General features: G+C 35.8%; 6 protein-coding genes across 20 annotated transcripts; 5 read left to right on the top strand and 1 right to left on the bottom strand.

The window, feature by feature from the left end:
* The first annotated feature begins 1 nt into the window (after position 1).
* On the top strand, positions 2-8,861 carry LOC107266815. Of its 9 annotated transcripts, none has more exons than XR_003059404.1 (8): positions 2-596; positions 756-4,918; positions 5,026-6,221; positions 6,310-6,588; positions 6,746-7,387; positions 7,541-7,685; positions 7,999-8,090; positions 8,197-8,555. XR_003059404.1 is itself a non-coding variant. In XM_015737699.2 (7 exons), the coding sequence occupies exons 1-6, from the start codon at positions 368-370 to the stop codon at positions 7,638-7,640; spliced, it is 6,609 nt and encodes a 2,202-aa protein (XP_015593185.1). In that variant the 5' UTR covers positions 2-367; the 3' UTR covers positions 7,641-7,685; positions 7,999-8,555. The 9 variants fall into 9 exon arrangements, 4 of the variants coding, with proteins under 4 accessions (XP_015593185.1, XP_015593186.1, XP_024939738.1 ...); XR_003059405.1 differs by having other exon boundaries at positions 7,541-7,690; XR_003059403.1 differs by lacking the exon at positions 8,197-8,555 and adding an exon at positions 8,725-8,861 and having other exon boundaries at positions 7,541-8,090.
* LOC107266823 (cytochrome c oxidase subunit 6b-1-like) lies at positions 8,422-9,519 on the bottom strand. Of its 3 annotated transcripts, XM_025083989.1 has the most exons (4): positions 9,009-9,519; positions 8,857-8,936; positions 8,652-8,802; positions 8,423-8,518 (listed from the first exon to the last, which is right to left on the bottom strand). In XM_025083989.1, the coding sequence occupies exons 1-3, from the start codon at positions 9,353-9,355 to the stop codon at positions 8,699-8,701; spliced, it is 531 nt and encodes a 176-aa protein (XP_024939757.1). In that variant the 5' UTR covers positions 9,356-9,519; the 3' UTR covers positions 8,423-8,518; positions 8,652-8,698. The 3 variants fall into 3 exon arrangements, 2 of the variants coding, with proteins under 2 accessions (XP_024939757.1, XP_015593200.1); XR_003059411.1 differs by having other exon boundaries at positions 8,422-8,518; positions 8,596-8,936; XM_015737714.2 differs by having other exon boundaries at positions 8,652-8,936.
* Positions 9,520-9,826: 307 nt separating this feature from the next.
* On the top strand, positions 9,827-11,501 carry LOC107266820 (dolichyl-phosphate beta-glucosyltransferase). The gene is made up of 5 exons (XM_015737706.2): positions 9,827-9,993; positions 10,180-10,354; positions 10,421-10,617; positions 10,694-10,802; positions 10,899-11,501. Exons 1-5 carry the CDS (start codon positions 9,931-9,933, stop codon positions 11,339-11,341), a joined length of 987 nt encoding a protein of 328 aa, XP_015593192.1. The 5' UTR covers positions 9,827-9,930; the 3' UTR covers positions 11,342-11,501.
* Positions 11,502-11,858: 357 nt separating this feature from the next.
* Positions 11,859-13,742, top strand: LOC107266822 (programmed cell death protein 6). 4 transcript variants are annotated; one of them, XM_015737710.2, is made up of 5 exons: positions 11,859-12,072; positions 12,348-12,454; positions 12,589-12,896; positions 12,984-13,079; positions 13,380-13,742. In XM_015737710.2, the coding sequence occupies exons 1-5, from the start codon at positions 12,017-12,019 to the stop codon at positions 13,386-13,388; spliced, it is 576 nt and encodes a 191-aa protein (XP_015593196.1). In that variant the 5' UTR covers positions 11,859-12,016; the 3' UTR covers positions 13,389-13,742. The 4 variants fall into 4 exon arrangements, with proteins under 4 accessions (XP_015593196.1, XP_015593197.1, XP_015593198.1 ...); XM_015737712.2 differs by having other exon boundaries at positions 11,884-12,072; positions 12,628-12,896; XM_015737711.2 differs by having other exon boundaries at positions 11,870-12,072; positions 12,984-13,380.
* Positions 13,743-14,604: 862 nt separating this feature from the next.
* LOC107266818 (E3 ubiquitin-protein ligase parkin) lies at positions 14,605-18,293 on the top strand. The gene is made up of 8 exons (XM_015737704.2): positions 14,605-15,051; positions 15,317-15,533; positions 15,758-16,124; positions 16,354-16,555; positions 16,818-16,979; positions 17,061-17,189; positions 17,388-17,472; positions 17,918-18,293. Exons 1-8 carry the CDS (start codon positions 14,794-14,796, stop codon positions 18,025-18,027), a joined length of 1,530 nt encoding a protein of 509 aa, XP_015593190.1. The 5' UTR covers positions 14,605-14,793; the 3' UTR covers positions 18,028-18,293.
* A 605-nt stretch (positions 18,294-18,898) lies between these two features.
* LOC107266816 lies at positions 18,899-26,192 on the top strand. 2 transcript variants are annotated; one of them, XM_015737701.2, is made up of 13 exons: positions 18,899-19,035; positions 19,125-19,333; positions 19,456-20,384; positions 20,466-20,567; positions 20,634-20,768; positions 20,857-21,132; positions 21,213-21,481; positions 21,562-21,711; positions 21,790-21,975; positions 22,040-23,050; positions 23,116-23,307; positions 23,379-23,665; positions 23,748-26,192. In XM_015737701.2, exons 2-13 carry the CDS (start codon positions 19,167-19,169, stop codon positions 25,279-25,281), a joined length of 5,238 nt encoding a protein of 1,745 aa, XP_015593187.1. In that variant the 5' UTR covers positions 18,899-19,035; positions 19,125-19,166; the 3' UTR covers positions 25,282-26,192. The 2 variants fall into 2 exon arrangements, with proteins under 2 accessions (XP_015593187.1, XP_024939739.1); XM_025083971.1 differs by lacking the exon at positions 18,899-19,035 and having other exon boundaries at positions 19,201-19,333; positions 19,476-20,384.
* Positions 26,193-26,217: the final 25 nt, after the last annotated feature.

The following is a 26,217-nucleotide window of genomic DNA, read 5'->3' as shown; positions in this document are numbered from 1 at the left end:
TGCTTCAGATTACGACATTCCATCAAGTTCGTCAGATCAAGCATGGCGCAAGGCGATTAATGGACAAAGTGCACAATAAGTGAATTTGTTTTTCGCACGTATAAGTAAAACTGTAGATATTGCAATTAAGATAATTCTTTAACCGTGAATGTCGCATTTTTGTTATATAATTTTATTCATTCGAAATTTGTGTACGGGCGAGTTTAAATATTGAACCGAGACTTCTTGTTGATCACAATGGCTTAGACTCGGGATGCGCAATTAACCTTGGTTTTCTTAGGATATAGTAGTATAAAAGACTCGTCCTCAGTCGCAGGTATGAGCTTATGTAGGATTCAAGGGTAGTGTTTTGGGTAAGTTTAATAAAATGGCCAGCGATTTATCGAGTGGCTGCACCGAGGCAATCGAGGTTTTGGATGAGAAAGAAGAAGGCGAAATTTCTTTGGAGGACGTAAGTTCTTCTGAAGAAGGTCAGCTGAACTTCGGAAACTCCAGAACAGCGGGCCAGTGTCGAAGCTGCTTATCCAGGCATGGTTGTGCTACGTGGTGTCAAGTATCATCCAGATCATTGCATTCAAAGAGCTATGGGAAAAAAGGTAATTATGTCATATCTCTGTGTAATTAAATATTGCATTTTATATCGTATTCCATGTTTAAAATTCCATTTGTCGCTTTGCACGTTTCATAAGTAACCTACTAAGCACAGTATTACTTTATGTAAAACAATACATTATCATATTTTGGTGAAAATATAGCCCCAGATCACTGTTCTAATCAAGTAGAAGTTCACATTCTTCCCAAAGATGCTGTGCAAGGAAAGGAGAACCGTCATCATACAAAAGATTCGGGACACACAGGCGCAAAGCACGCTGTCTCTACACTGCAGGAGAAAAATGATGATCTCGTTCCTATTTCGAGTGATAGCGACATGGAGCTTGTTGGCCTCACTGATATGTCAAAGGAACTTCTAGTAACTTGCAAGAAATCAAGTAAGGTTCGAAAGAAACGTAAAAAAAGACGAACTCACAGCAGTGTAATAGCACTAGAGAATTTTGTATCGCCATCACCAAGTAGTATACCTGATACAGAATGTGGTAGCACGATATTAAAATATGACTCCACTGCTGGAAAGGAAAGTCATGTCATCAGATCTTACCATCGAGAACAAACTCCAGTACACAGACGGGCAAGATCTCCTCTTCGATCCAGATCAAGACCCATTAAATCCCCACCTAGGAGGTATAGATCCCCAATATCTCGAATGCGATCTCCCTTTAGGAAATCTCGATCACCAGTTTCGAGGAAGTCGCCCGTAAGGAGAATAAGATCGCCTAGACGGTCTCCTTGTCGTTCACCCCAAAGAATATTGTCCAAAAAAGTTCAAAAAAAAATGTCACCTCCTGGTCATACCTACCTGGATATGTACGGAAATGTCACAAAACTCTTAAAAAAAGTAAGACACTTGGAAATGACTGGTTGCGAATCTCCAGGATCAAATTTAAACAAGCATGCAGAACATATTGGATCCTCTCTTAAGGAGAAATTAACACATATGATGAAGAGTACTGAAACAAATACTAACATGCAATTAAAAGATAAACAAGTTACAGAAGAAAAGAAAGACAAAGATGCTGACGATGAAGAGGATTTGGCCTTATTGCGACAAAAAGCATTGGAAACAAAACAAAAGAGACAGAATAAAATTAAAACACAACCTGAAGTAGAAACAGAAAAGTGTAATTCAAGCTTAAGCGATAACGACAATGAGGCTCTAGAGTTACGTATGATAGCTCTTCGGTCAGCAGTCATGAAGAAACATCAGAACAGAGTACAAAGGGGTTTAAAACTAGATAAAGCTACCAGACAACAAGGAATCATATCTCGAATAGAAAGTCCGTTCAGCCAAAACTTCCTGGATAGTATTACAATATCCGGCGACGAGTATGAGAGTCCTCTCGCATCTCCACAGACACCACTGACATTAAAGGATTGTATGAATCTTGAGGATATGGAACTCGACAGCGAGGTGGAGCAAGAAAGGGATCGAGACACGTCGCCATATTCGCCGACCGATGATATTTCAAAACAAATGGACACAGAGATGCTCGGTATAGACCCTTCGGACGTGTCGTTTATATCTACAGCCAATACGATAAACAATATATCAAATTTTAACTCTCACCAAAACATTCTAACAACTAAAGATAACTATAGTCACAATAGTCACGTGAGAAATATTGCCACAAATCTCTCATATATACAGGCGAATGTCCTTTACTCACCATCTGATCCGACTGAAACAACCAGTCTAGATTTTGCAACCACAATGAGAACCGCCCATCAAGGCTTCTCCACTATTGAGCGAATTCCAATTTTGACGGAACACTTCAGTGAGCACCAGGTGCAAGGGGACGTTAATCAAGATATGCCATACTCGCCCACGGATACGCCTATCTATGATCCTGATTTAGCCAGGAATCGCACTCTAATTGAAGTTCCCATGCAGCCCATATTGCAAAATTGTACAACTGCAGTGAGTAGACTTTCTATCAACACTGGGACACATTTTCAACCTGCTGATCGATCCGCCTTATACTCGAAGACTGCTTTTTCTCATGCTTCCAAAAATACGATTCATCAACTACATGTAAATAATAGTGAATCAAGGATACATAAATCAGAAACATCCGTACCAAAAGCTTTTCTGAGAAATTCAACAGCATCTTCCAAGGATAATTCTTCATTCCGTAACAGCACTAACATAACACTCGATGATCTTCCAGAGACCGAAACCAATTCGAAGCTTCAGGTTAATCTACCAAAGGATTTGCAAAGCATGAAGATACATATTCCAGAGGAGGTTACCAAGGAAATCACTGAAATGGCTCAGGAGCCTCTTTATTTACAGGGTGTACCGGATGTTACTAAGGACCTGAATAAAATACCAACATTAGTTAATAGATCATTGGTGCCAGTTTCTATACTGAAAACAAATAAACAACTGCAGCAGCCATTGCCGCCCAAGAAGTTAGACACTAATCTTCAAGCAGAACCAGTATTTAAAAGTGCTGACATGCAGCCAGTGAGCATTGAGACAGAGGCTACAAAAACTAGTGCCCTTTTCAAGCCAATAAAACTTGCTCCAGTGATGAAAAAACTTCCACTGACTATAACTACACCAGCAGCATTCAATAACTCTCTAAATGATAGCGTGTCCGGTGAACATGCGGAAACGGAAGCATCGAAGACTGTGATATCTACGAGAAGCAGCAATTCTGTAGCAGCTGCTGAACGTTCCAAAAAGATTTTAAAACCGACTGATCCAGGCAATGCAATTCCGGGATTACTAGAGGCAAGAGCTAATAAGGTTCTAGTAGAAACTGCTGCGATGGAAAAAAATGAAGAGGGTGATAATATACGTAAAAAACGTACAAGAGCTAGATCCAGCAAAAATAAACGAAAGACTTCTAATGCAGTAGCAAGCAACGATAAGGAAATTGTTGCAACTACAATGAAATCGAATACCGCTGAGACGAATGTCAATTTATTTTCATTGTATCAGCAAATAAAGAACCCTTCGAAGAGTAACAAAAGTAAAAGGCAGAGTGCTACTGTATCTAATAATAAAAAGGCCGAGGTCCATAGCAAAGGAGTGGATGAGAAAAACGTGGAAGATGAAAGCAATGTCACAGCTATCGCTATCAAACACTCCATAGAGAAGCGTGTGGAATCTGAAGTGAAAGATATTAAAAATGATAAAAATTATGAAATGGCTCAAGATAAAAAAACAAATGATACTAATAAGAAAGATGAAAGGATCTCTTCCGAAAACCTTAATCCTAATATTATTAATTCCGCCCAAAGTAATGCTGATACAGCCACAAATGTGATTTCGGATAAGAAACCTGAAAGTATTGCAAATAGCACTAGCACTATAGAGAGTCGAAGAAGAAGTAGCCTGGACGAGGATGAGGAAGCGTTACGAGCAATTTTACTTGCATCCCTGGCGAAGAGATCAAAACCTTCAGAAAGTGTTACTCCAACAAATAAACCAATATCAGTAGGATCAAATCTTTCAGATACCACAACCTCTAGTAATTCAACACCTGCGGACAAAGTAAATGTCAATGATCTAAAGACTCCTGAACATTTGGTCTTTATATCAGCCATAAAAACGCCAAATTTGTCAAGTGAGTCTTCCTCAAAATCAAGTTTGTCATCTGAAACAAAATCTGTGGATCCTACATCGACTGAACCAGTCACGGAAACCCAAACGCAAACAAAAATTGATCCTGAAGTCGTGAAGAATATCTTTCTTGCTGGCGAGAATAGTGATTCTTCACCATCATCTACAATAGCTGGAAAAAAAAGAACAAATCCTGTAGTAGTTAAGGGACCTCCCAAAAAGGTAGTAAGAAAGGCACCAATAACTGCCAGCACAAAGGTAGTGAACAACGCAAAGAAGTTTCAGAACACTTTAGTGCAAAAGAAACTGAGCTTACAGAAAGTAGCAACAATATATAATGCCCAGAAAACAACAGGGAACAGAACACTGTTTAACAATCAATTCACAGAGAAAAATCGACCACTAAGTCCAATGACATCAGCGACGGAACGTTTTATTATAAATTTAGGATCTGATTCAGATAGTGATTCAGAACCTGAGCAAGGAAAGACCAATGTCGCTCTCACGTCGAATAGTAGCAGTGTAGAGAAGCGTCAGCCCTTGGCGATCCCAACCACCGACTTTGAGAGAAGCGTCGACCTATTTCTAAGGGACGTTCGCAAGAAGCAGGAGTCAGCAGCAGCGATAAAGACGTCAAATCCAACTAACCCAGTTAACAAACCAAAGGCTACACAACCAACTTCATCAGCTGGTAATCGCACGATGTCGTCTACTCTGCATACAACGCCATTGGTAATATTGCGCATAACCAGTTATCAATTTTTTCATTTATATTTTCCCAAAAACCGATGGATTCTTGTTTTTGCTTTTCAAATATTTTGGAAAACTATTTTTTACAGGCTGTCCGGCATCTTCCTGCATCGCGACAAGAGGAATATCGTCGTCTGAAGCAGCAGATATTGGAACATGAAAGACTCAAGCTGCAGAGAGCTTTAGAGATTAATAGTGCACCAATAAGTCCTGGTAGTAAAAGTATAGATACTTCACCAGGTCCTCTGTCGCCCGCTAGTCCTTCAGTGTCATCCGCCACATCAAAATCAAGTGAAAATCCCGCTACTGGAATATCTAAACAAGCACTGGGTTCTCAGTCAACAATAGCAATTACTGTCAAGGACAATGGCCCAAGGAATGTCAGTATACTGACAAAAAATACTTCCTTGACATCTTCATCTAATCCATCCGATCCTCAATCAGCTGAGAAATCAATTCTAAATGTTTCACCAAAAATTGGATCTACATTTCCAAAAATTACTTCATCGCCAAAGTCAATGACAAATTTAAATATTCAGATACCAAATAGTACACTGTCACGTAGTAACTTAACTGCTAATAAAATAGTACACTCGAGCATTCCAACGAATACATCACAAACTGCTAATTTAATTTCAACTAGCATTGCTCAAGAAAAAAATACTAATAAGAGCAATATTGTAAATTCTAATAATTCGAGTAAAGAATTCTTAGCTTCGAAAGCTTTTCAAATTCGAGTAAAACAGGGCGAAGCTGATCGCACGGTTATCATAAACGAATCCTCACTCTCTAATAAGGCAAAGAGTAATGTAAAACTTAATGAAGTTGCGAGCGTAAGCAGTATTAATCAGAAAAATAATATGACTCAAATGGAGAGTATTACAAAGACTTTACAAAGACCCATAGTAAGTGACAGTGTCAATATCAGTGAAGTGGATAAAGGCTCGGAGAGTAGCCAGTCTATAGATTCAGAAGCGTCTACATTGATTCTAACTCAGGAAGATAAATGTACTGCGGACAGTGAAGATACAGCAAGCTCTACTTTATCAACTGTTAAACTCTTAGATACTCTAGAACTGAATAATTCTTCAACAATTTCAATGTGTATCAAAGCAACCTCATCAAAGAATAATTCACTGGCTAATGTAGAACGTGAAAAGAGTTGGGGATTTTCGAGCAGCATGAAAGATAACATTAGAACGGAAATGAATGTTATTAATACACTTCCATTAAACGAGCGGTCTCAGTGCTTGACAGAAATGGAGACAAAATTAGTTGCAAAACGGTAGGTCATTACTGTCGAAGTATTTTCTTTTTGTCATATTCTATTTAACGTAACAAAATTGATAGAAAATTATTGCTCAATGATTTAGGTATACAGTTCTGAATGACTTGAAAGACATGTCTAAAAAACTTCAGCAGTGGGAAATTGAGAGGGACTTACAGAATAATCTAGCAGCCGAGGTCAAAAGACTTCGTGAAGAACTGCGTATGGCTGAGGAGAAGTTGCAGTTACAAAAAAGTCGCGTTCACAATATGGTACCAAAAGTAACCGCTGCCCATGAGAAGATCAATGATGGCCGTAAAGAGTGTTACAAATTATCAAGAATCTGTTCCGGACTAGGCTCTAAAATAATCGGAGAGAAATACAAGTACGACTTGCACAGTATCTTAAGAAATTCTATATAAATATATATGTATAACATTTTAATTATTCATTCGATATCATCGAACTCATTCATATCAATACACATCTCAAATACCAACATTAATGCCACTGTGGCAGATATAAATATTATTATGTTTCAGGGTACCTACTGATGGTGCACAACTATTAACTGCAAGATTAAAGGAGGTGGCCGTTCGTACTCGTCTATTGTCGAGAAAGAAAGTACCATTCGTCGAAAATATTCAAAATTTCGAAGGAAAATCAACATCAGAAACTCAAGATGATGTAAGATTATCAGAGAGTTATGCGAACAGCATACAAGCGTGTACAACTCCAGAACGGAATGAAATAAATCTGAACAATTCATTGTCGGAAAATAATAAACAAAGCGTGGATGATGAAAAGATTGAGAAAACTATTCTCCTGGAGGATTTAAATAGAACATCAATAACAGCTCCATTAGAAATAAAGAATGACAATGCATTAGAAAAAAACAGTTCAAATTTAGAGGATAAGATATTGCTTCTTGAACCTAAAGACGTTACAGAAACATCTACAGGAACAAGAAATGAGAAAAGGAATACTAATGTAGAAATTGAAACAGAATCAAGGGTGGAAGTGGATTTAACGAGTACCTCGGCTACTTCAATGAAAAATGAAGAGCGTTTATATCCAGAAACACCGATGTCGCCTATTATTCACGGGATGTTGATGAGCGAGGACTCGACGAAGTCATTGCTCACGCCTTACTCATCTGTCCTGTTGCATTTGAGGACACCAAGGTGGGTTACTCGTAGGGGACTTTGGATTGCGTACGTTGCCTTGTAATCTCCTGGCAGGTGCACTACGTTCGAAGAATTCGTATTTGATGTACGAATGAGGACGGTCATGCATTTTCCTTAGAAAATTCTTGTGTTCTCTTCGTTTGCATCCAGGACCACAAATCCCGAAGGGATCCTATGCCCATACGAGCTGATGGGAACCTGTCGCGATGGGGATTGTCAATTTGTCCACCACAATGCCGCACACAGCTAGTAGCTCATTAAAGCTGCAGAAAGCAACACGACAAACTTTCCATACGTAAGGTGGTTCTAATATCTAGTTCGCGGCTTCTTCAGTAAGCTTACACTGAACTAACTTGGTTACTCCTCATAACTTTGTTAATAATTAGTTGTCATCTTTCTATTCCATCTTCTTTTACAATGTTTTTGGACTCTACATTTCTCATATTCCAATGAACGTGTTGAGACAACATTATTCATTTATCATTACACAAGTATTCTAGTTTTCTAATCTAGTATTTTTCTTGAACGAAAAAGAAAAAAGACAAGATAATCAAGACTAGAGGGATTGCTATTTCTCAAACGAGCCTTCACTTTTTTAACGTTTTCAGGTAAGACCTTATCCGGGATGTGGAGTATGCCGTGACGCATAAGCACATACGAGGCTCTTCCTTCTTAGTTGCTGAGGCTACACCACGAGATGGTAAGTTGCCTTCATAAATCACAGGACTTTTGCACAAATTTAACCACGCCTCACTGTGTGTGTAATGTACGGGTGTGCGCTCGCTGTCGCGCATTGCTCGGTACAGGTGTCGGACCGGACCGTTTTGTTATTGTTATTTAACTTTTAAATCTAAAAATGAAAATTTGAGGAAGATTGGAGACGATTGTTTTGTATAAGAATATAAAAAAGTGCTGTACAATCCATTGACGATTAGTGCGGACAATTATGAGTAAAAAAAATGAAATCAGCGACAAAAATATGAAAAGGATCTTTGGTGAAATCGTTCAAGAACTCGAGAGGCTCGAGGAGGTGGACGTCGCAAGAATCAAAGGATGCAAGGTGTTCAGAGAGATCCTTTCAATTTTCATACGTTACATATATACCTCATAATTATAATCTTCTTGTACCTGTGTAATAAAAAAAATCATTATTTTTTTCTATAAACTTGTATTCATTATATCATCGTTTCACATTTCAATTCTACCATAGCTATACTATTGAGGTAGATTCTACTTTATTAGAAAATTGATTAGGACATGCATTGGATGTCAGGACATCCCTTAGAATGGGGAAGGATTCTCCACTTTTCAAACGTCGCCGTATCTGTCACCAGGAAACTTTCCCTGCGATTTATAGCGAAACCAGGGAAAACGACCTTCGGCTCTGTGCTCATCCCAACGGCGTATCCAATCTGTAGGACATATAGAAGTGAAAACTTCCTTGAACCAGACACAAGCCTCTGCACCTTCTCCAAGGATCTTCTCGCATCGATAGAAGTCTGTGTACATAACGTAGCATCTCATTGTTTGATTCTGCTGCTGAAACCTTATAGAAATTACGACCTTGTTATCATCTTGGAAATTTCACAACTTCCCTCAATCAGAATATACTGTGAACCTTGGATCCAAACCAGGTGTTTTAAATCTATGTATGATTACTTCTTCCTTTATCTCTTTCTTTATACAAGGATCATCCTCTATGTTGGTTTGCTCTTTTGCTTTTTGAGATATGCTCACGGGTGATGGGGTTGACACACCTGCGTATACGGTCTCTACCGTTTTCTCATTTTGCGATGAGGATTGAGATTGTTCCTTGGTCCCATCGACTAACGTACTCTTTATTTTATCTTTTTTTTCGAATTTTTCATTTTCTTTAGAGAGTTTCGTTTCCTGGATTAGCTGGATTGGAAATACTTTTTCAGCTTGGGAAGAATTTTCATTTGGGCCATCATCCCTAGAAGACATTTCCTCAAGACATTGATTTCTAATTAATACAATAGTTAGACTATTATATACGTAATGTAAAGGTATACAAATAAATATGTTTCATAAAATTATTGATTCGATGAACGATGTCTATCTGACATAAAAATCTGAAAATTCATTGTCATGGATACCATTATATGAGATATTCATAGGTCATGTTCCAAAATTTACTGCTAGTAATAGCGAGCAATGTGATTTTTATTTATTTGCATGCACTGCTTGTGAAACCTGAAAGAAACAACTATAATCACAGTACTGAATTTCGGAATATACACAGGGGAAGGAGCGTAGTGCAATAAAATTGGTTTTCTTCTAATGCTGAATCATAGAAATTAAGTAATTTACGAAATTTATTTGTTGAGAAAAGTGAGGTAGAAGAATTATTCGATGTTTAAACATAGTTGTGACGTGCGCAATGGATGTTTGCTATATCAGCATTTATACGAGACTTCCATGTGGCGCGAATACTCCGAAGAATACGTGGCACGAAATTTACGCCATTTAGACACTTTAAGTGTTCAAAGTGTTACATTTGATCGATCTCTAACACCAGGATGATCACCTTAGAGTGCTTGATTGTTTATATTCTTTTACTTGGCCTAGTCTTCGCCACAGTGGTATGTTTCACTTCAGTCAGGTTATGTTTATGTTCAAATATCATTCTTGATTCAGTAGTAAACACAAATGACATTTGGTTATTCTTGTTAGTTTTAAAAGAATTAATATAGAGAGTCGATATTCCTATCTTACAATGAACTTTTAATGTATTTTATGTGTTCCAGTATAATTCTATTTCTTTTTAGCTTAGTATTATACTATACATAACAACACAGCCTTATCCAAAAGTATGGAGACACGAGGATGAAAAATATTTCTATAATGCCTTAATGGACAAGAAAGAACCATTTCCATCTCTCTATGACGATTGGAGCATTAACTTAAGTGTGGTTGTTCCTGCCTACAATGAAGAAGAGAGATGTAGGTATTGCAAAATATATAATAATGCACAGAAAGAGCTTGCAATAACTTTTATATTTTTTACAGTACCCCCGATGCTTGATGAATGCTTAGAATACTTGGAACATTGTCGAAAATCAGGCTTCACATATGAAATCATTGTTGTCAGTGATGGCAGTAGTGACAATACTGTGAAAGTTGCAGAAAGCTATGCAATGAAATATAACACTGTTAGAGTGCTGGCTCTAGTAAAAAATCGCGGGAAAGGTGGGGCTGTGAGATTGGTTTGTTTCCATATGCTTTCTTCTAGAAGTTACTTTTAACGGAATAAGCAGTACATTTATTCTGTATCTATTCTAGGGTGTGGAAAGTTCACGAGGTAGTGCAATTTTGTTTGCTGATGCCGATGGTGCCACAAAATTCAATGATTTAGAAAAGTTGGACGATAGCATGACAGATATTTTAGGATGTAAGTAGACTAAAAGTCACTATACAGTATAGAGTATATTATTTTAAATTACCTAAATAAAACTTTGACTATTGTATTTTGTTTTTTATGTTACAGTCAATTATATAAATGAACCAGAAAAAACAGCTACTGCACAAGCTGTTGTATGTGGTTCTCGTGCTCACCTAGAGAAAGAAGAAACTGCTAAACGATCTTTTTTTCGTTTATTTTTGATGCATGGCTTCCATTTTTTGGTTTGGTTTCTGTGCGTGAGGGGAATTCGAGATACTCAGTGCGGATTTAAATTAATGACCCGTAACTCTGCGAGAATCCTCTTTCGGTCACTTCACGTGGAGAAGTGGGCATTCGACGTAGAGATGCTTTATATAGCACAAACGTTAAACATTCCAATAACGGAAATAGCTGTGAACTGGATGGAAATTGAAGGATCCAAAATCGTACCGTTTTGGAGCTGGTTACAAATGGGTCGTGATCTAGTGCTTATATGGCTACGCTATAGAATAGGCGCGTGGAGAATACAAAAAATAAAAGATCACTAATGTCGTTTTTTTTCTGGCGATATATAGACATACAAATCTGTTGCGTGAACTTAGTTTTTTCTGGTAAAGTCGTATGCTGTAAGTATACGTCACACATTACTTGAGAATGTAATATATTTTTCCTTATAAAAGTTCAATAATAAAATTGAATCCTTTTTAATTAGAAAAGTGTTCTTATTCCATTTGTAATGACAACTGTTCAGTATGTAGACTGCATGTTTATTGCATTTCTTGTTTTATATAAGTTTTGTCAAGATTATCATGATTCCTTGTGTATTGTATGATAAATACTTTTAGAGGTTATATCATGGTTACATAGATATCACAAGAAGGCGATGAATTTTGCATAGATTATAAAATTACGATATCTGCTTGAATTGAGATAATTTTTTTTCTGAAACTTTATAAGCGCTGAAACGTACGTACAATAAACGCATCTTCCTGAAAGAATTTGATTTCGATTATTACTGTTGTTGGAAGAATAATTCAAGGAATACCGGATTCGGACTGGTTATTATATATATGTATGTGTTAGATGAATGCATAGAGACATAGACCCTTACTCATACCCTTACTCATAGCCGGTCAGGAAACAAACAGGGCGTTTGTAGAAAGTTTTACAGCGATTTCATTGTACAATTGTTTTGGAATTACTGAAGTGAAAATATAATCATAATGTCCTTCGTTTCGCCGCTACCCAGTCGCGAGTTTCTGTGGGATGTATTCCAAAGGTATATAATTTATAATATATCCTCTTACAATACTTTTCAAGTTCTGCGTACGTGACCTTGCAAGTGATTCATGACATGTTGATTCAAAGCTTTGGTACACGATTTTTCATCATTTAGACACAATTACAATTTCTTTCATACTTGCATATATCTATGCATTTTGATGACAGTTGTAAAATTTAATAATCATCATAGTTTGCATTAAAAGTTACACAAATGAAATATTGGTATAATATTGATAACAAGCTGTCATATTAGTAATCCTTCATTTTTAGAGTGGATAAAGATCATTCTGGAGCCATTACAGCTGATGAACTTCAAGTTGCACTTTCAAATGGAACATGGACTCCATTCAACCCAGAAACTGTTCGCTTAATGATTGGTAAGTTATGTTTGTGTGAATAATAACTTTTTCATGTCATGCCATACATTTCATATCCTAATTATAAGCTTGGTATTGGTGATTCAAAAGCGGGATTGTATGGGTTTCGAATTTGCTTGCGTTTGTTGATGCAGGTATGTTTGACATTGACAAAATCGATCCTGCTTCTCCAGGTATGTTTGACAAAAACCAAACAGGAACAGTGAGTTTCGAGGAGTTTGGTGCCCTATGGAAATATGTCACTGATTGGCAGAACTGCTTCCGATCTTTTGACCGTGATAATAGTGGAAACATTGATCGTGTTGAATTAAAGACAGCTCTAACAAATTTTGGATACCGACTGTCAGACAATATAATAGATACCCTAATACGCAAATACGATCGAGCTGGTAGAGGTACTATTTACTTCGATGACTTTATTCAATGCTGCATAGTTCTTTATGTAAGTATCCACAGTGCCATATTATTTTGAATTCTATACTAGTTCTCATTATATACTGAATGTAACACAGATTATCGAAATTTACAGACTTTAACCTCTGCATTTCGTCAATATGACACTGATCAGGATGGAGTCATCACAATACATTACGAACAGTTCCTGGGCATGGTATTCAATCTAAAGGTCTAAATCAGATCAATTTCGATGTTTTATATTCCTTGATCCAATTCCATTAAAATTTTTTTTCCAATATGACTTTTAAATGAATATATACATAACTATTACATGTTAAAAAGCCAAACTATTTTAATAATATTATATTGTTCAATAGTGATTTATTTTGAATGGTCGTGGGACACAATCGCACTACCCTATAGTACTTTATATTTTAGTTGCATGTGACGAAGTACGACATTTCCTGAAACTAAATTAATATAGGTTTTTTGTAAAAGTAAACAGATCTATGATGATGCACTGTTTCAGATACTGTAATTGTTAACTTGCCTTGAACTACTTTCTCGCCAATATATGCAAACATATTAGCAACGTTACTAAGAAATATAAATATCTGTAAAAGAAGTAACCATAAGAATGGAGATAACCTGCAAGGAGCAAAGTATTGAATATGATTGCATTGCCAAAGCAATTTTATATTTGGTATTACTTATGTGTGAAGTGTGAAACACGTTTATCTACAGTCAATTCAGCAAATTGTTATGTCTTGCAGAGTTCTATACTGATACAATATATATTATATAATTAATCTATATAAATCTAAGCATTCATTGTTATATAACAAAAATTATACGCAATACATTCTATTTAAAATATAATTGTAAAGCCTTAGTTTTAATTACAGCTATTGGTTTCTTATGATGGAATATGATATAATTAAGTAAAATGTCAATTTCATTATATGATTCTTATATTTATGTACTGTTTTATTATTTACTTAATAATGTACAAAATATAACGAAATATTTAGATTACATATTCGTATCAGTTTTATTATTATACCCCTCGTCAAAATTCCGTATAATCGACTGTCTTATTTAATCCTATAAAACCGAAATATCAAAGTGCATGCGATTGTTACAGCAACCGAACAACAATGCATATAATGCAAAACCATAGGAATGAGTATATCCTTCTTTGTTGTCATATTAACAGCAATAAATGGTTATAAATATTAAGCAGTAAACTAATAGCAAATTGCCTGCAAGGCTTGCAGTATTGTTCTTCTCTCGATAAATGAATCAATTACTATTTACTGATAATCAGTTGCAATTATTCGTAAAACACTGAAAATTATATGAAGAATAAAATTTACAATTATAATAAAGAAAATTTAACAAATTATTGAGTGTTTATTATTTACGTTTGGTAACTACCTAACTCAATTTAAGTTGTAATTTAAGTGACTGAAACCTAGGATCGTCGGGCGTCACTCGAATTGAAGAACGTGACCAACGTGACACTAATTATAATCGTCAATATTCGTATGTATGAAAACATGGAAGTTCCAAAATTACTTAAACACAGATAACCAATCATATAAAGGAGTTAAATGGAATTGACCAATGAGTCTGCTTAACTCTTTTTAAACTCTGCACGTTGGAACTAAGTTACTGACTACATTTACCCGACGATCTAACCGATTCATCTAAAACTGATTTAAAGGAATAGACAAATGATAGACTTATTTACTTGTAAGGAATATTTAAGATTGGTCAATTCCTTTAGTTAGTAATACTTAAACCGATTTAACATACCCGCGTAAACGTAGTCCATAAGAGCCCTATCATGCTCGCCACAAGCGTACGATCCAACTTTTGACCACTGAAATATACATATAAAGAAAGAGGAAGAAGTTAAATTTCTGCTTGGAGTAAAAGTGATGAATTTTTTCTTTGACGTTGTGTTGAATGCATTTATTAGGATGTTACAACTATTTTGGTTTGGCAAACGAAGAATATCCAATTCATTAAGTATTTACGTCAAAACAAACGAAGGAAATACTTTATGTGTCGATTTGGATCCAAAGTGGGACATTAAAAACGTGAAAGAAGTTGTAGCACCTCGGCTTGGTATTTTGCCCGAAGATTTGAAAGTTATATTAGCTGGGAAAGAATTACATAATTCCACAATTATTGAGGTATACAATTGTATAAATAAAAAAGCATTTTAATTCTTTATTAACGAATAATATTTATTTATTTTTAGTAAAGTAACCTATCTTCGTATAACCGAACCACCCTACAATTGACAAATAATGAGATAGAGACTATGATTTTTTAATGCATTTTTTATTGATGCAAGCTATAATTTAATATAAATTATTAGTTCTAATTTTAAAATAAGTATATTTCTTGCATGAAATAATGATGTATGATAATTGATTTATGCTTATATTATTTCAGGAATGTGATTTAGGCCAACAGAGCATTTTACATGTAGTACGAACACAACCAGGTCGAAATCGGACGCGGAAATTGAATTTACCTCAAGACACAATTGAGGAATTAGCTTCTGAAAATTCTGATGTGAATGAAAGTGGAAGTAAGCCTATGAATGAGACTTTGACTGACTTACCTCTAGAAGAAGCTGAAGAATCAGTTACCACTATAAGTGAACAAGGTGGAGATAATTGTTGCATTTGTAATAATAATTCATATGTGTATATAATTCCTTTGAGCAACAGTATCAGTGTCTTTTTGAAGGGTCACTACCTTACGAGTTCGAATGTAGAAGAATCATCTCAATGTGACACTAAAGTCATGTACTGACCATAGATATTATTAAAAATAGACAAGTGGTATTCAAGCAATTTTCTGTAATTGAAAATATATTAATTTTTACAGAGCAGGAAGAAAATCGCGCACATTTCTACGTTTATTGTTCTGCACCATGTAAATCTGTGCAGCCTGGTAAACTAAGGGTACGCTGTGAAAGATGTAGTAGTGGAGCAGTCACTGTTGACCGAGATCCTCAGTGTTGGCCAGATGTACTACTGCCACAGCGCATTACTGTGCACTGTGAGAATGATTTCTGTCTGCCTCCTTTATCAGTAACACATACTGAAGAAATTGAATCACAAATTCTATATGCTAAGTTTTATTTCAAGTGTGCAAACCATACGAGTCTTGGTGAGACTGATGAGTCTGTACCATTGTATCTGATTAAACCTAATCTTAGAAAGGTCCCGTGCCTTGCTTGTACAGATATTAGGTATGTAGAATATTTATATTATTTGTGATTGTTTCATTTGTCTTCCTTACATGTACTATGTGAAGTGTAGTTATTGTGTAAGATTAGCACCACTGTAATGGGACTATTAGGAGCTATAAACAGTTTATTTCTCAAAGTAGATCTCATACCTGTCAACAATCATAATTAGTATTACTTAAGTAGCTAATAATGTGATAGATATTTTCCACTTCTTATCTATTCCTTGCAGAGATACAGTATTGGTATTTCCATGCGAAGCAGGCCATGTAACCTGTTTAGACTGTTTTTGTGATTATTGTACAGCTCGATTACATGATCGACACTTTGAATTTGATACTGTTCATGGGTATTATACACTTCCATGTCCTACAGGATGTCCTGATTCTTACATACTGGAAGTTCACCACTTTCATCTTTTGAACGCACATCAGGTAGGATATATACAGATGCCATAATAATTATTAAACATGCATATCTTAATACCTAATTATTTTTACAAATATTGCATGCACAAAGTGAATTTGAATGAATGTATATATGTCTTTTATTTAGTTTAAGACATTCCAAATAAAAACTTACTTGCATATGACATAGGGATTCTCAATTGGGTATATGAAATTCAATAGTTATTTTAAATTTATGTAAAATGTGTATATATATTCTATTATATTTTGACAATAAAAACATATTTAGTATGAGCAGTATCAACGTTTTGGCACAGAGGAATATGTTTTAAAAGCTGGTGGACTTTTATGTCCACAACCAGATTGTGGAATGGGAATAATTCCACAGTCTCCAGACACTGATACTACCGACGAGGAATGTCGTAAAATTCAGTGCATTGGCGGTTGTGGTGTATGTAACATCCTATTGGAATTGAATAATTGAAATTGAAACAACATATTAAATTATTAATGAGTGTTTTATGATTTTCAGTATGTTTTTTGCCGAAGGTGCTTGCAAGGATTTCACGTTGATGACTGCGAAACACAGCACCCAGTATTGTCTAGTTCTCAGAATCCTGCTACTGGTACATATGCTGTAGATCCATTGAAAGCCAAAGACGTATGTTTAATAAAAATCATTAAGGAATTAGTCACGTATTGAGTCTACGATTCGTGTTGTTTTGTTATAGTTGTAATTAATTGAATTTTATTACATATGTTGAATATATTAGTATTTATAAAGTTTATAAAGTTAAAGTATTTATAAAGGTAAATATTTTTGACGACCATGTTTTGCAATTTTTATTCATTATTTTAGGCAAAATGGGATGAAGCTAGTAAGAAAACAATTAAAGTGTCAACAAAACCATGCCCTAAATGCAGAACACCTACTGAACGAGACGGTAAATTATAATATTAAGTAAAGTAAGGAAATTAAATTTTTAAAAACACTTGATTACGGTTTTTATGGTTGATTCCATCACTTAGATGCATTTCAAGATGAAGATTTGAATTTTATGTGTGTGTAAGATGACACATTAATTTAAAGCTATGTTAAGTTTGAATAAAATTTATCGCACAGTTCTCATGACCTAAATTGAAGTCTCTATTTTGGTTATGTAGAATTTTGATAAATTTTCATACTTTATGGTTTAGAATTAAAAGATTTTTTACATCTTTATTAATTAACTGTTTCACTATGAATGTTACTTTAATGATTATGATGATCGAAAAACCTCAAATCAGTTAAGGATTTGATTTGTTCACAGCAGTTAATTTCATTTTAAGATAATTGCTGTTCGTCGATTAATTTCCATTTCAAACTTACATTTTTCTGGTTCTCAATAGGCGGTTGCATGCACATTGTTTGCACAAGAGCTGGTTGCGGTTTTCAGTGGTGTTGGGTTTGTCAAACTCAATGGACAAGAGACTGTATGGGAAACCATTGGTTTGGTTAAGATATCTTCCAAAAAACAGGATAATGGTCAATATTTTTTAATGTTACATTGATAAAACGATTTAGTAGCATCGTAATAAGCAGATTATATTGCACTATAATAGCTACAGAAATTCTGTAAATAATTATTGGTCAGAAACTGGTTTGTAAGTTTTCCGTTTTTGATGTGTTTGTGAAAATCCTTTCTTTTAATTTAAAGTTATGCTACAATAGTGTTAAGATATAGCAATTTAAAAAAAATATATCTACGGGCTTAGTTATTTCAACCATTAAATATATTTTAATTGTTGCCTTCTAATTTATACAATGTTTTTGTTATTGCATATACATAGATATAATGAATTTGTACGCTATTAGAGTGCGTTCCACTTATCGCCCGCAACATCGTTGTTTCTCTATCCAATACATTTAATATTTAAAGACACAACGATGTTGGGAGCGTTGCGGGCGATAAGTCGAACGCACCTGTAGTAGGTTGTTCTTTTCGAATTGAACTGCGCCTGTGGTGCACAAGCCTTGCAAAAATGTTTCGCCAGCATGTCAGTGCCAGTGGTGCTAGCCGTGGTGCAATGGAGCGAGCACTGAAATACAAGTACACTCTTCATTGCGGTCAAGTAATCCGTAAACCCTTGTAAAATCGGAAAAAATATTTAACAGTCTTCAAAATAAAATGTGTACCATTATTTCAGGTTATATTGGCATAATCCTCCCCCCTGCGCAGTGCTTTATCTCAGCTTAAACTTTTTGAGAGACTGTACAGTGTGTAATAGAGACAGTCTACTACATTGGCCTGTTTCCTCACTATCTTTTTCTACGCGGCCCCCACCAATATCATTCACGTTCCAATATAGGCACTTATATTTCAGTGCTCTCGACGGATAGCACAACGTGAATTCCTCTAGACATGGCAGATCTCCTCATTGGAGGAGTCAGCCATATGGAAAGGAAGGAAGGAATTCCTCTAGACGCGTTGTTCCATTGGTTGACAGTTCGTGAGGAACGTGCGTTTGTAAGTGCTACTTGCTTCTAAGCAAAGCTGCGATCGCTTCTTTGGCGTGTTGTCAAAGGTTGAATGTAATTAACCTAATCCGATGACAGATCGGTGAAGGATTCAGTAATGTATAAGTTATATTATGACAAATGGATTCGGAGGTGAAAGTGCGCCGATCTCTACCGCCTCTCGTAGAGGGCAAAATACACGGGTATCTTCAACTTATAGTTGACGAGATCGTCTGGTGCAGAAGAAGTCCTGGAGACGTTGCTGTACTAGCTTCCTGGTGGGGTGAACTCGATAGTGCTCAATTCAGGTACTTTAAAGATAAATTAACTTAGATTGCTATTGAATAGTTTAATTGGTAATATTACAAGACTTCGATATATTTGTATATCTTTAATGTACTATTTTAAATATGATGCCTTTTTATCACAGACCAGTTGATATTAAAACAGGCTCAACCAGACTTGAAGAAGAAGTTGTAGAGACTTACACCATTAGAACAAATATTAATTTATTTGAAGAATACATCAGCAATTGTGAGACTATTGAGTTAGTGATAATTTCTGAAAATACGCACCAAGTACTTGGAACAACTCATGTAACTGCATTACAAGATATCTTTGGAGCAAAGTTATACTCGAGATATTTTCCAATTTTGAACAACACTGGAAACAGAGTGGGTGACATACATGTGGCTATTAAATTGCTAAATATGACTAAGCTCCCTAAAACTACTGCAAAAGAAAAAAACCTATGGAAACATCATTTCGAGAAGGACAATTTATATTTGGGTACTGATTCTGTTTTAAAAGATTCCAAAAGATGTAACAGAGACACTTCAGTTTTATACTGCAAATCAGGTAGCCCACTTGCTATTAAAAATGCAAAGCAAAATGAAAACACATATAAATCAATCTTGAAAGGTAAGAGAATGACAGTAGAAGAACCTTCTAAAAAATTCAATATGGAAGTAACAGATAAACTTGTTGCACAAGTGGTAGCTAGAGCCCAAAGACTGCGAGGTGTTATTCTCAAAGAGACACATAATGAAGATCTTCTAGCTCTTAGTGAATGTTCCACTTTAGATAGCTTTCATTCAGACAGTTCTGTAGAAAACGAGGCAAAGCTCTATGAATATTTTTTGGGAAAAAAAATGAGCCATCATGACGAGCGCAAAGCTTTGGAAACTCTGAGGTCAATGTCACCCTCTCCAAGCCTACTTAATTTGGCTTCGGAAACAATAGAATCTTGCAAGAATAATAAAATTCAAGAGTTTAAGAAAGATACTAGCCAAGTTACAAAAAGTGATCCAATTTTAGAGGAAATATTCTCCAGAGAAACAATTCATTCAATACCAAAAGGTTTGTTCGGTCTTATAAACATGAAACAGTTTTAAAGAAAATTTGGATGTAATAAAATCACGTTCTATTATTTCTTTTCAGAACCATCACCTTTAGAACATGTGGACTGTCTAAAGATTTTCATAGAGTCACTTACCCTAAGTTCAGCTGGTTACCGAAGAGTGAAATCCTCCTGTCTCTTCCGTACGATAATATAATTGTAACCTATTCTTTTTAAAAGACATTTTCTCTAATTAATTTACTTTGCAGGTGGTGATGGTGTACCACTATCGGTAACTTATTTCATACAGTATGATACTGCATTCATAAGGGCGAAACAGCCATCCAGGCAATTTGAGAGTCACAGACCTACAAAACTTTGTTCAAAAAAGCAAATTGGTCAAGGTATATATCAACTTTCAAAATCAATGCAAGGATAACTGCTCAGTGTTGTAAAGGAGATGAATGAATGCTGAGATCTGTTTATTTGTAGTTGTTTACTTCAATCATCAAGCTATATACGATATATCACAATCCTGTCTGTCCACGGATCTGCCCTTGAAATTCAAAATATTTATCCGACACTTAAATCAAAGAACGCCTACAGAACTTGGCGTGGGTTCCATCTATATAAACGAAGTGGCCAAGACTGAATACTTGAGTATGATACAGAAATTAGCCATTGTGAATAAAGGAATTAAAATAGGGGAGCTCAAAGTTTCTGTAGAATTGGGATGTGAACGTATTCACTTTGGAAAGCACTTTGTGGGTAAGTCTTTAACTCTTTGTAGACACATTAAAGTACCAATTGCATTGAAAGAACTACAAACAAAATTGGTGTATGACTAGATGCCATAAATTCTACGAAGGAAAATATTCCAATTCTGGAAGTACCTTCCTCGGTCAACTTGGCCACTGACAGGTATAGAACGGCCACAGGAACGGAATCAAAAACAAACAGCAGAGCCACGTCAGCATCAACAAAGCAAATAGATTGCAGAACTAATGAGAATAATTTAACAGTGGATAATAGGAAAGACATAACTGAAAGGAAGAAACAAAATGGAAGCGACAGAACGATAGGCATTGAGACTCCTGGAGAAAATTACAAGGATAAGGTACAGGCATCTTTTGGGAATTTTTTAAATTATTTTATCATTTTTAAATTCATATATCTTTTATTGCTTTACGCTTACAGGTTTTATTACATGGTTTAATATATATTGCTGAGGGTAAGGATTTACCGCAATCAAATACTTACCTTATCTGCCGTGCATTTTGGAGAGAAGATAGAGCTGCTAGTCGTCTTTGCAGTAATACGGATAATCCATTTTATCACTTTCATCAAGTAAATCTTTTTTAGCAGTACGATTTTTTTCTTTGATGGACAGTAAGACATTTAGTATTTCATTGACACTTGTTCTAGCTTGTTCCTTTACTTCATGGTCCTGACGTCCTAGAACGTACAAAAGATAATTGTATTGTGACAGAAGTATACAGTAGAAGTAATGCAGGAGTAGATAGTCTCCTAGGAATAGCAAAACTGCCAGTTCATCAACTTTACGTTGCTTATAGAGATCCATTAGTACTGCCGCATCTGTTACTATCGAAGGTAATTAAAGTTTAGTAGATAATTCCAATTAAATGTCCATAATCTCATTAAAAAATTTCTCCAGTATCCAGTAATCAGTGTTGATGGATGGGTTCCTGTTGCGGATCCAGTAACAGGAAGATCTTGCGGTCAATTATTAGCCCTGGTAGCTCTTGGTACAGCCGATCAGATTGCACTATTAGAGATGACAAGAGGTCTTAGAGAGTGTATAGTGACACCACGTACAATTCATAATTGTACGAGCAATCCAAATCATCGTTCAGCCAATCTTCAGGGAGATCCTGAAGAAGCACACGACGCTAGAGCAACGAATTATAATCAAGGAGTTTACACCGACGACAATTTAATTATAAATAACAGAGCCACCAACATGCAAAATTTTAAGAGTCAAGAATGCCAGACGGAAATCAGCACCGTAGACGTGTTCAATGGTTGCAGCGTTCTTAACGCAGAGAGCAGTGGAGGCCAGACACAAAATTCTGTCCTTCATGCTCTGGTCGACCGATTGGCCCAGGCCTTAAATGTTCCTAAAACCGGGACTAATCAAACTGTAAAAACACAGACTGGTAATTTTCGTGAAATTAAAAGAAACGATGGTATTGAGACTCTCTGTTTGAATCCGTCGAGTAACAACAGCATCTCTGATAACAGCAGCGACGGAAGTCCTAGGGATAACTTTCAAATGCCTACTGAATTATACAGAAGCGTTGGCGTTGGTGCTGAGTTTGATGAAGCAACGAACCTAGCACCTAGTACAAGCTATGGAGTGTCTATGCCAAATCCAATATCTACAACACAACCTGCGGGTGATGAGCAATTGGATGCTGACGCACAAAACTATGAAGATCCATCGTTTAGGGCCGTGGTCGAGGTAGAGTGCGCTCTTCATTTGCCAAAGGTTGAGAAACCAGAAGGCACCTATGAGCCTAGTACTTACGTCACGTTTCAAAAAGTACAATCTGGCTACTCCAGCCAATTCGGCTCATACATCATAACTAATGTGTGCGTTAACAGTTGCAATCCAAAGTGGGAATGGAGATGCGACACTAGATTACCTACAGAATTGCTGGTGAATGTAAGTATTTAGTCTGGTACACATTTAATATTTTGAAGCAGTTACCATATGCTATACTTCTTTAGGACGAAAAGAGATTAATTCTAAAAGTGTGGCGCTTGTCTGACCCCCAAATAAGTACTACAGTCGATTTGGATAAAGATATAGTCATTGGATTCTCTGCTATTGATTTATCCGTCCTTACGGCCGGATTTCCATTAGTATCTGGATGGTTTCATATAATGGATTTCACTGGGAAGTGCAATGGTCAAATAAAGGTATTAATTGCATCTATGAAATATCTCTATTATAGTACTTGTATTTAATTCAAATCCTGGTTTACTTTCAGGTCAGCGTAACACCACTGGATAATATTTCAACTTTTGGTAAATCAACTTCCACAACAAGTATAACAAAAACACAACTAGCTGATCCATTACAGCCAAATTTGCTCCCACCCCGCGAGCAAAATATAACGCTGAACAGTGCTACAGTCAATAATCTAGTAACATCTTGTAATCAAGAAGATATTGAGAAATTATCGACTAATCACAATCAAGTGGATATAGATACTATGGCGGACATAGGACTTGAACTTGGTGGTGCATCCATGTCTTTCTTATCCCTTTCTCTAAAGTTGGTTTCCGTTATTACTTTTCGTCTACTTGTTTAACAAATAATACTTAATACTGATTGTATTAATGAATTTTTCTTTCAGACAAAAATTAACTGAGCTTGATGAAATCACAAAGCGATTACAGTCGCGCTTACATGACGTTACTAACGCACCGTTTGACGACGACTTTGAAAATGACTTTGATCCTAATGAACCAGAAATGGAAGTCGAGAACAATGAAAATGGAAATGTCCAAAGTATCACTACGCTGAGTGGTTACCATAATAATGAACTGTGGCAATCAGTTTCCACAAGAAATACTCAATCTCCGGATCGCAATATTACGGCGAATATTAGTCGTACACCCACGGAATTTCAAGATATTCAATCTCGATCAGTCGCCCAGATATTGAGCGACAATAATACCATAAGTTTCGATGGAAATCTAACAGACACCGGTTACTCTACTAGTTCAAATCTACGTTCTAGCCAGAATCTATCAAATGGTAATCACATGCAACAAATCCAAACGCACCGTTACTCAAACGAATCTTTATGCGAAAACCACAGCGAACATCCAACAAGGGGAACGAAGACTCATATAAGTCATTTATTGGATAAATTATCATCCCAATTAACTGCGGCGCCACCTCCTTCCGGTAATTTCACCATGAAGAGAAACATAATAGATCTGATATCGAGTTTGCGTCACAACAACAATAACTTTCAGAACGATGCTAAATGCAATCAGGAAGTTAACGTTCGCACTGTGCCTACGCAAGCAGATGCTGGAGAATCAGAAAAGAGCACAAGAAATAAATTAGCAATATTACAGAATCAAGGGACAAGCAATGTTCGTGATAGCAACACGACAACCAATTCATCATTGAATGAGAAGTCTCATAAAAGAAGTCGAGTATCAGCATTGATCCGCGAGGAACTTGTTACCGAAGAGAACAACGACGCTACGGAATGTGATGATTTAACTACACATCTTATAACATCTAATGTACGGCACATGGACTTGGATAGCATCTTTAATCCTTTGTTATATCCGCATCTAATACCAGATGTTCAGATAGATAGTGCCGTATCTATACAGTCGAGCATGATACAAGATTTTCAGAACCTTAATTCCACTCCCGAAGGAGAAGCTGTTGAGCAATTGGATAACAGATATACACAGACCTTTAATGCAACTCTGAATAATGGATTGAGCAGAATAAGAAACTTAGTAGAGCTTGATACGTCATTAATGAGTGAATCAGCCAGCCACACTAGAGTGCGGAGAAGTTCATTGGACACTCCAGACAATATGGAAATTTTCAGATTGACTCCTTCTGGAATATCAGAAAATATTGATGGTAATATTGACATAACGGTTATACATAAGCCTACATGTGATGAGTTGATGGCTAGCAATAGTACAGACTCCACAACGACTATCTCCATGGAGAAATCATCGGCTAGTCAAACGCGCGTCGATGTTGATGACGCCAGTTCTTTGAGCTCGGAGTCCTTAGTTTCTGCAGTGTCTAGGCAGGCGCCTGATGGCGGCAATCCTGTTGAGGAAACTGGGAAACCGTCCATGGTAAACTGTCAAGACGCCCTGCAAGATTCTTCGTCAGATAGTTAAGAGTATTATAAAGTTTATTTAATGTTTTGATAATATCTTTCTAATGATTTAGTTTGTGGATTCCTTTTTTTCTTTTTTTATAAACAATAACTCAATCCTCAATGGTTCGTCTAACCTTCGATAATTTGTATCTATGAATTCTTTAGTAACTCAGGTACTTAAGTATTTGGCAGTTTTATTTATGAAAACAATGCACAAGGTACTTTAAGTACTTCAGATCTATTGTTGCTTTCATAAAATGTAGTGCTCCTCTTGAAGATGTGCACAATTTTGTAATATAGATTTTATTCGCACATGACTAATGGCTCAGTAAATTTTTATTTTGGTTATTATTGAAATCTTTGTAGCAGTACATACATTTTCAAAATTTCAAACTCCGCAGATACTAATCTGTAAGTGAATGGAAAGCTATTTCTTAGTCAAAAGTTCTCATCTTGTGCATTGTTGGTATTCATCTTTTCAGAGATTGATGAAAATAATCATATTTTATTCTTGATGGATATATTAGGTAATGAATATTACATATTTCCATTAAAGCAACCTCGCATATAAAGCTATCTTGATGCATTGCCTATACTCTTGATATGCTCATACTCTGTATACACATGTCAGAAGTGCTCGCATTCTCTTTTTACTGACTGACTACCGCCTATACGTAATTAATGATATCAGGTGTATAAAAAAATACAGAAATACAAACGCTATAAACATTATTCTATTATTCTAGTTTATCAATCACAAGATATACGTATATATTATTTGAGGCATTTACTGTGTATGTAATCATATGTCGATATTTTTATATAATCTTTCTGTAAATAGCAGCTCAAATAGGTATATATCATAGGAATAGAACAATATATTGTAATGTTGTTCATGAAGAATAATAATAAATATGACATGTATTACAATGTAAAAGTAGCTAATGATATTTAT

Source organism: Cephus cinctus, unplaced genomic scaffold (assembly GCF_000341935.2).
Source record: "Cephus cinctus unplaced genomic scaffold, Ccin1 Ccin1_scaffold0330, whole genome shotgun sequence".
Taxonomy (NCBI): domain Eukaryota; kingdom Metazoa; phylum Arthropoda; class Insecta; order Hymenoptera; family Cephidae; genus Cephus; species Cephus cinctus.
The sequence above is the reverse complement of the archived record's forward strand: the minus strand, read 5'-3'. Positions and strand labels throughout refer to the sequence as shown.

Bases quoted from the DNA above. Each gene is read 5' to 3' on its own strand.
- LOC107266815 (XM_015737699.2), top strand. From the start codon at position 368: ATGGCCAGCGATTTATCGAGTGGCTGCACCGAGGCAATCGAGGTTTTG. The intron at 4,919-5,025 runs GTAATATTGCGC...TATTTTTTACAG, and splicing joins CTCTGCATACAACGCCATTG to GCTGTCCGGCATCTTCCTGC. The intron at 6,222-6,309 runs GTAGGTCATTAC...TCAATGATTTAG, and splicing joins ACAAAATTAGTTGCAAAACG to GTATACAGTTCTGAATGACT.
- LOC107266823 (XM_015737714.2), bottom strand. From the start codon at position 9,355: ATGTCTTCTAGGGATGATGGCCCAAATGAAAATTCTTCCCAAGCTGAA. The intron at 8,937-9,008 runs GTTCACAGTATA...AATTTCTATAAG, and splicing joins ACACCTGGTTTGGATCCAAG to GTTTCAGCAGCAGAATCAAA.
- LOC107266820 (XM_015737706.2), top strand. From the start codon at position 9,931: ATGATCACCTTAGAGTGCTTGATTGTTTATATTCTTTTACTTGGCCTA. The intron at 9,994-10,179 runs GTATGTTTCACT...ATTTCTTTTTAG, and splicing joins GCCTAGTCTTCGCCACAGTG to CTTAGTATTATACTATACAT. The intron at 10,355-10,420 runs GTAGGTATTGCA...TATTTTTTACAG, and splicing joins CTACAATGAAGAAGAGAGAT to TACCCCCGATGCTTGATGAA.
- LOC107266822 (XM_015737710.2), top strand. From the start codon at position 12,017: ATGTCCTTCGTTTCGCCGCTACCCAGTCGCGAGTTTCTGTGGGATGTA. The intron at 12,073-12,347 runs GTATATAATTTA...CTTCATTTTTAG, and splicing joins CTGTGGGATGTATTCCAAAG to AGTGGATAAAGATCATTCTG. The intron at 12,455-12,588 runs GTAAGTTATGTT...TTGTTGATGCAG, and splicing joins AACTGTTCGCTTAATGATTG to GTATGTTTGACATTGACAAA.
- LOC107266818 (XM_015737704.2), top strand. From the start codon at position 14,794: ATGAATTTTTTCTTTGACGTTGTGTTGAATGCATTTATTAGGATGTTA. The intron at 15,534-15,757 runs GTGGAGATAATT...TAATTTTTACAG, and splicing joins TACCACTATAAGTGAACAAG to AGCAGGAAGAAAATCGCGCA. The intron at 17,190-17,387 runs GTATGTTTAATA...TCATTATTTTAG, and splicing joins ATCCATTGAAAGCCAAAGAC to GCAAAATGGGATGAAGCTAG.
- LOC107266816 (XM_015737701.2), top strand. From the start codon at position 19,167: ATGGATTCGGAGGTGAAAGTGCGCCGATCTCTACCGCCTCTCGTAGAG. The intron at 21,976-22,039 runs GTAATTAAAGTT...AAATTTCTCCAG, and splicing joins CGCATCTGTTACTATCGAAG to TATCCAGTAATCAGTGTTGA. The intron at 23,051-23,115 runs GTAAGTATTTAG...ATACTTCTTTAG, and splicing joins CTACAGAATTGCTGGTGAAT to GACGAAAAGAGATTAATTCT.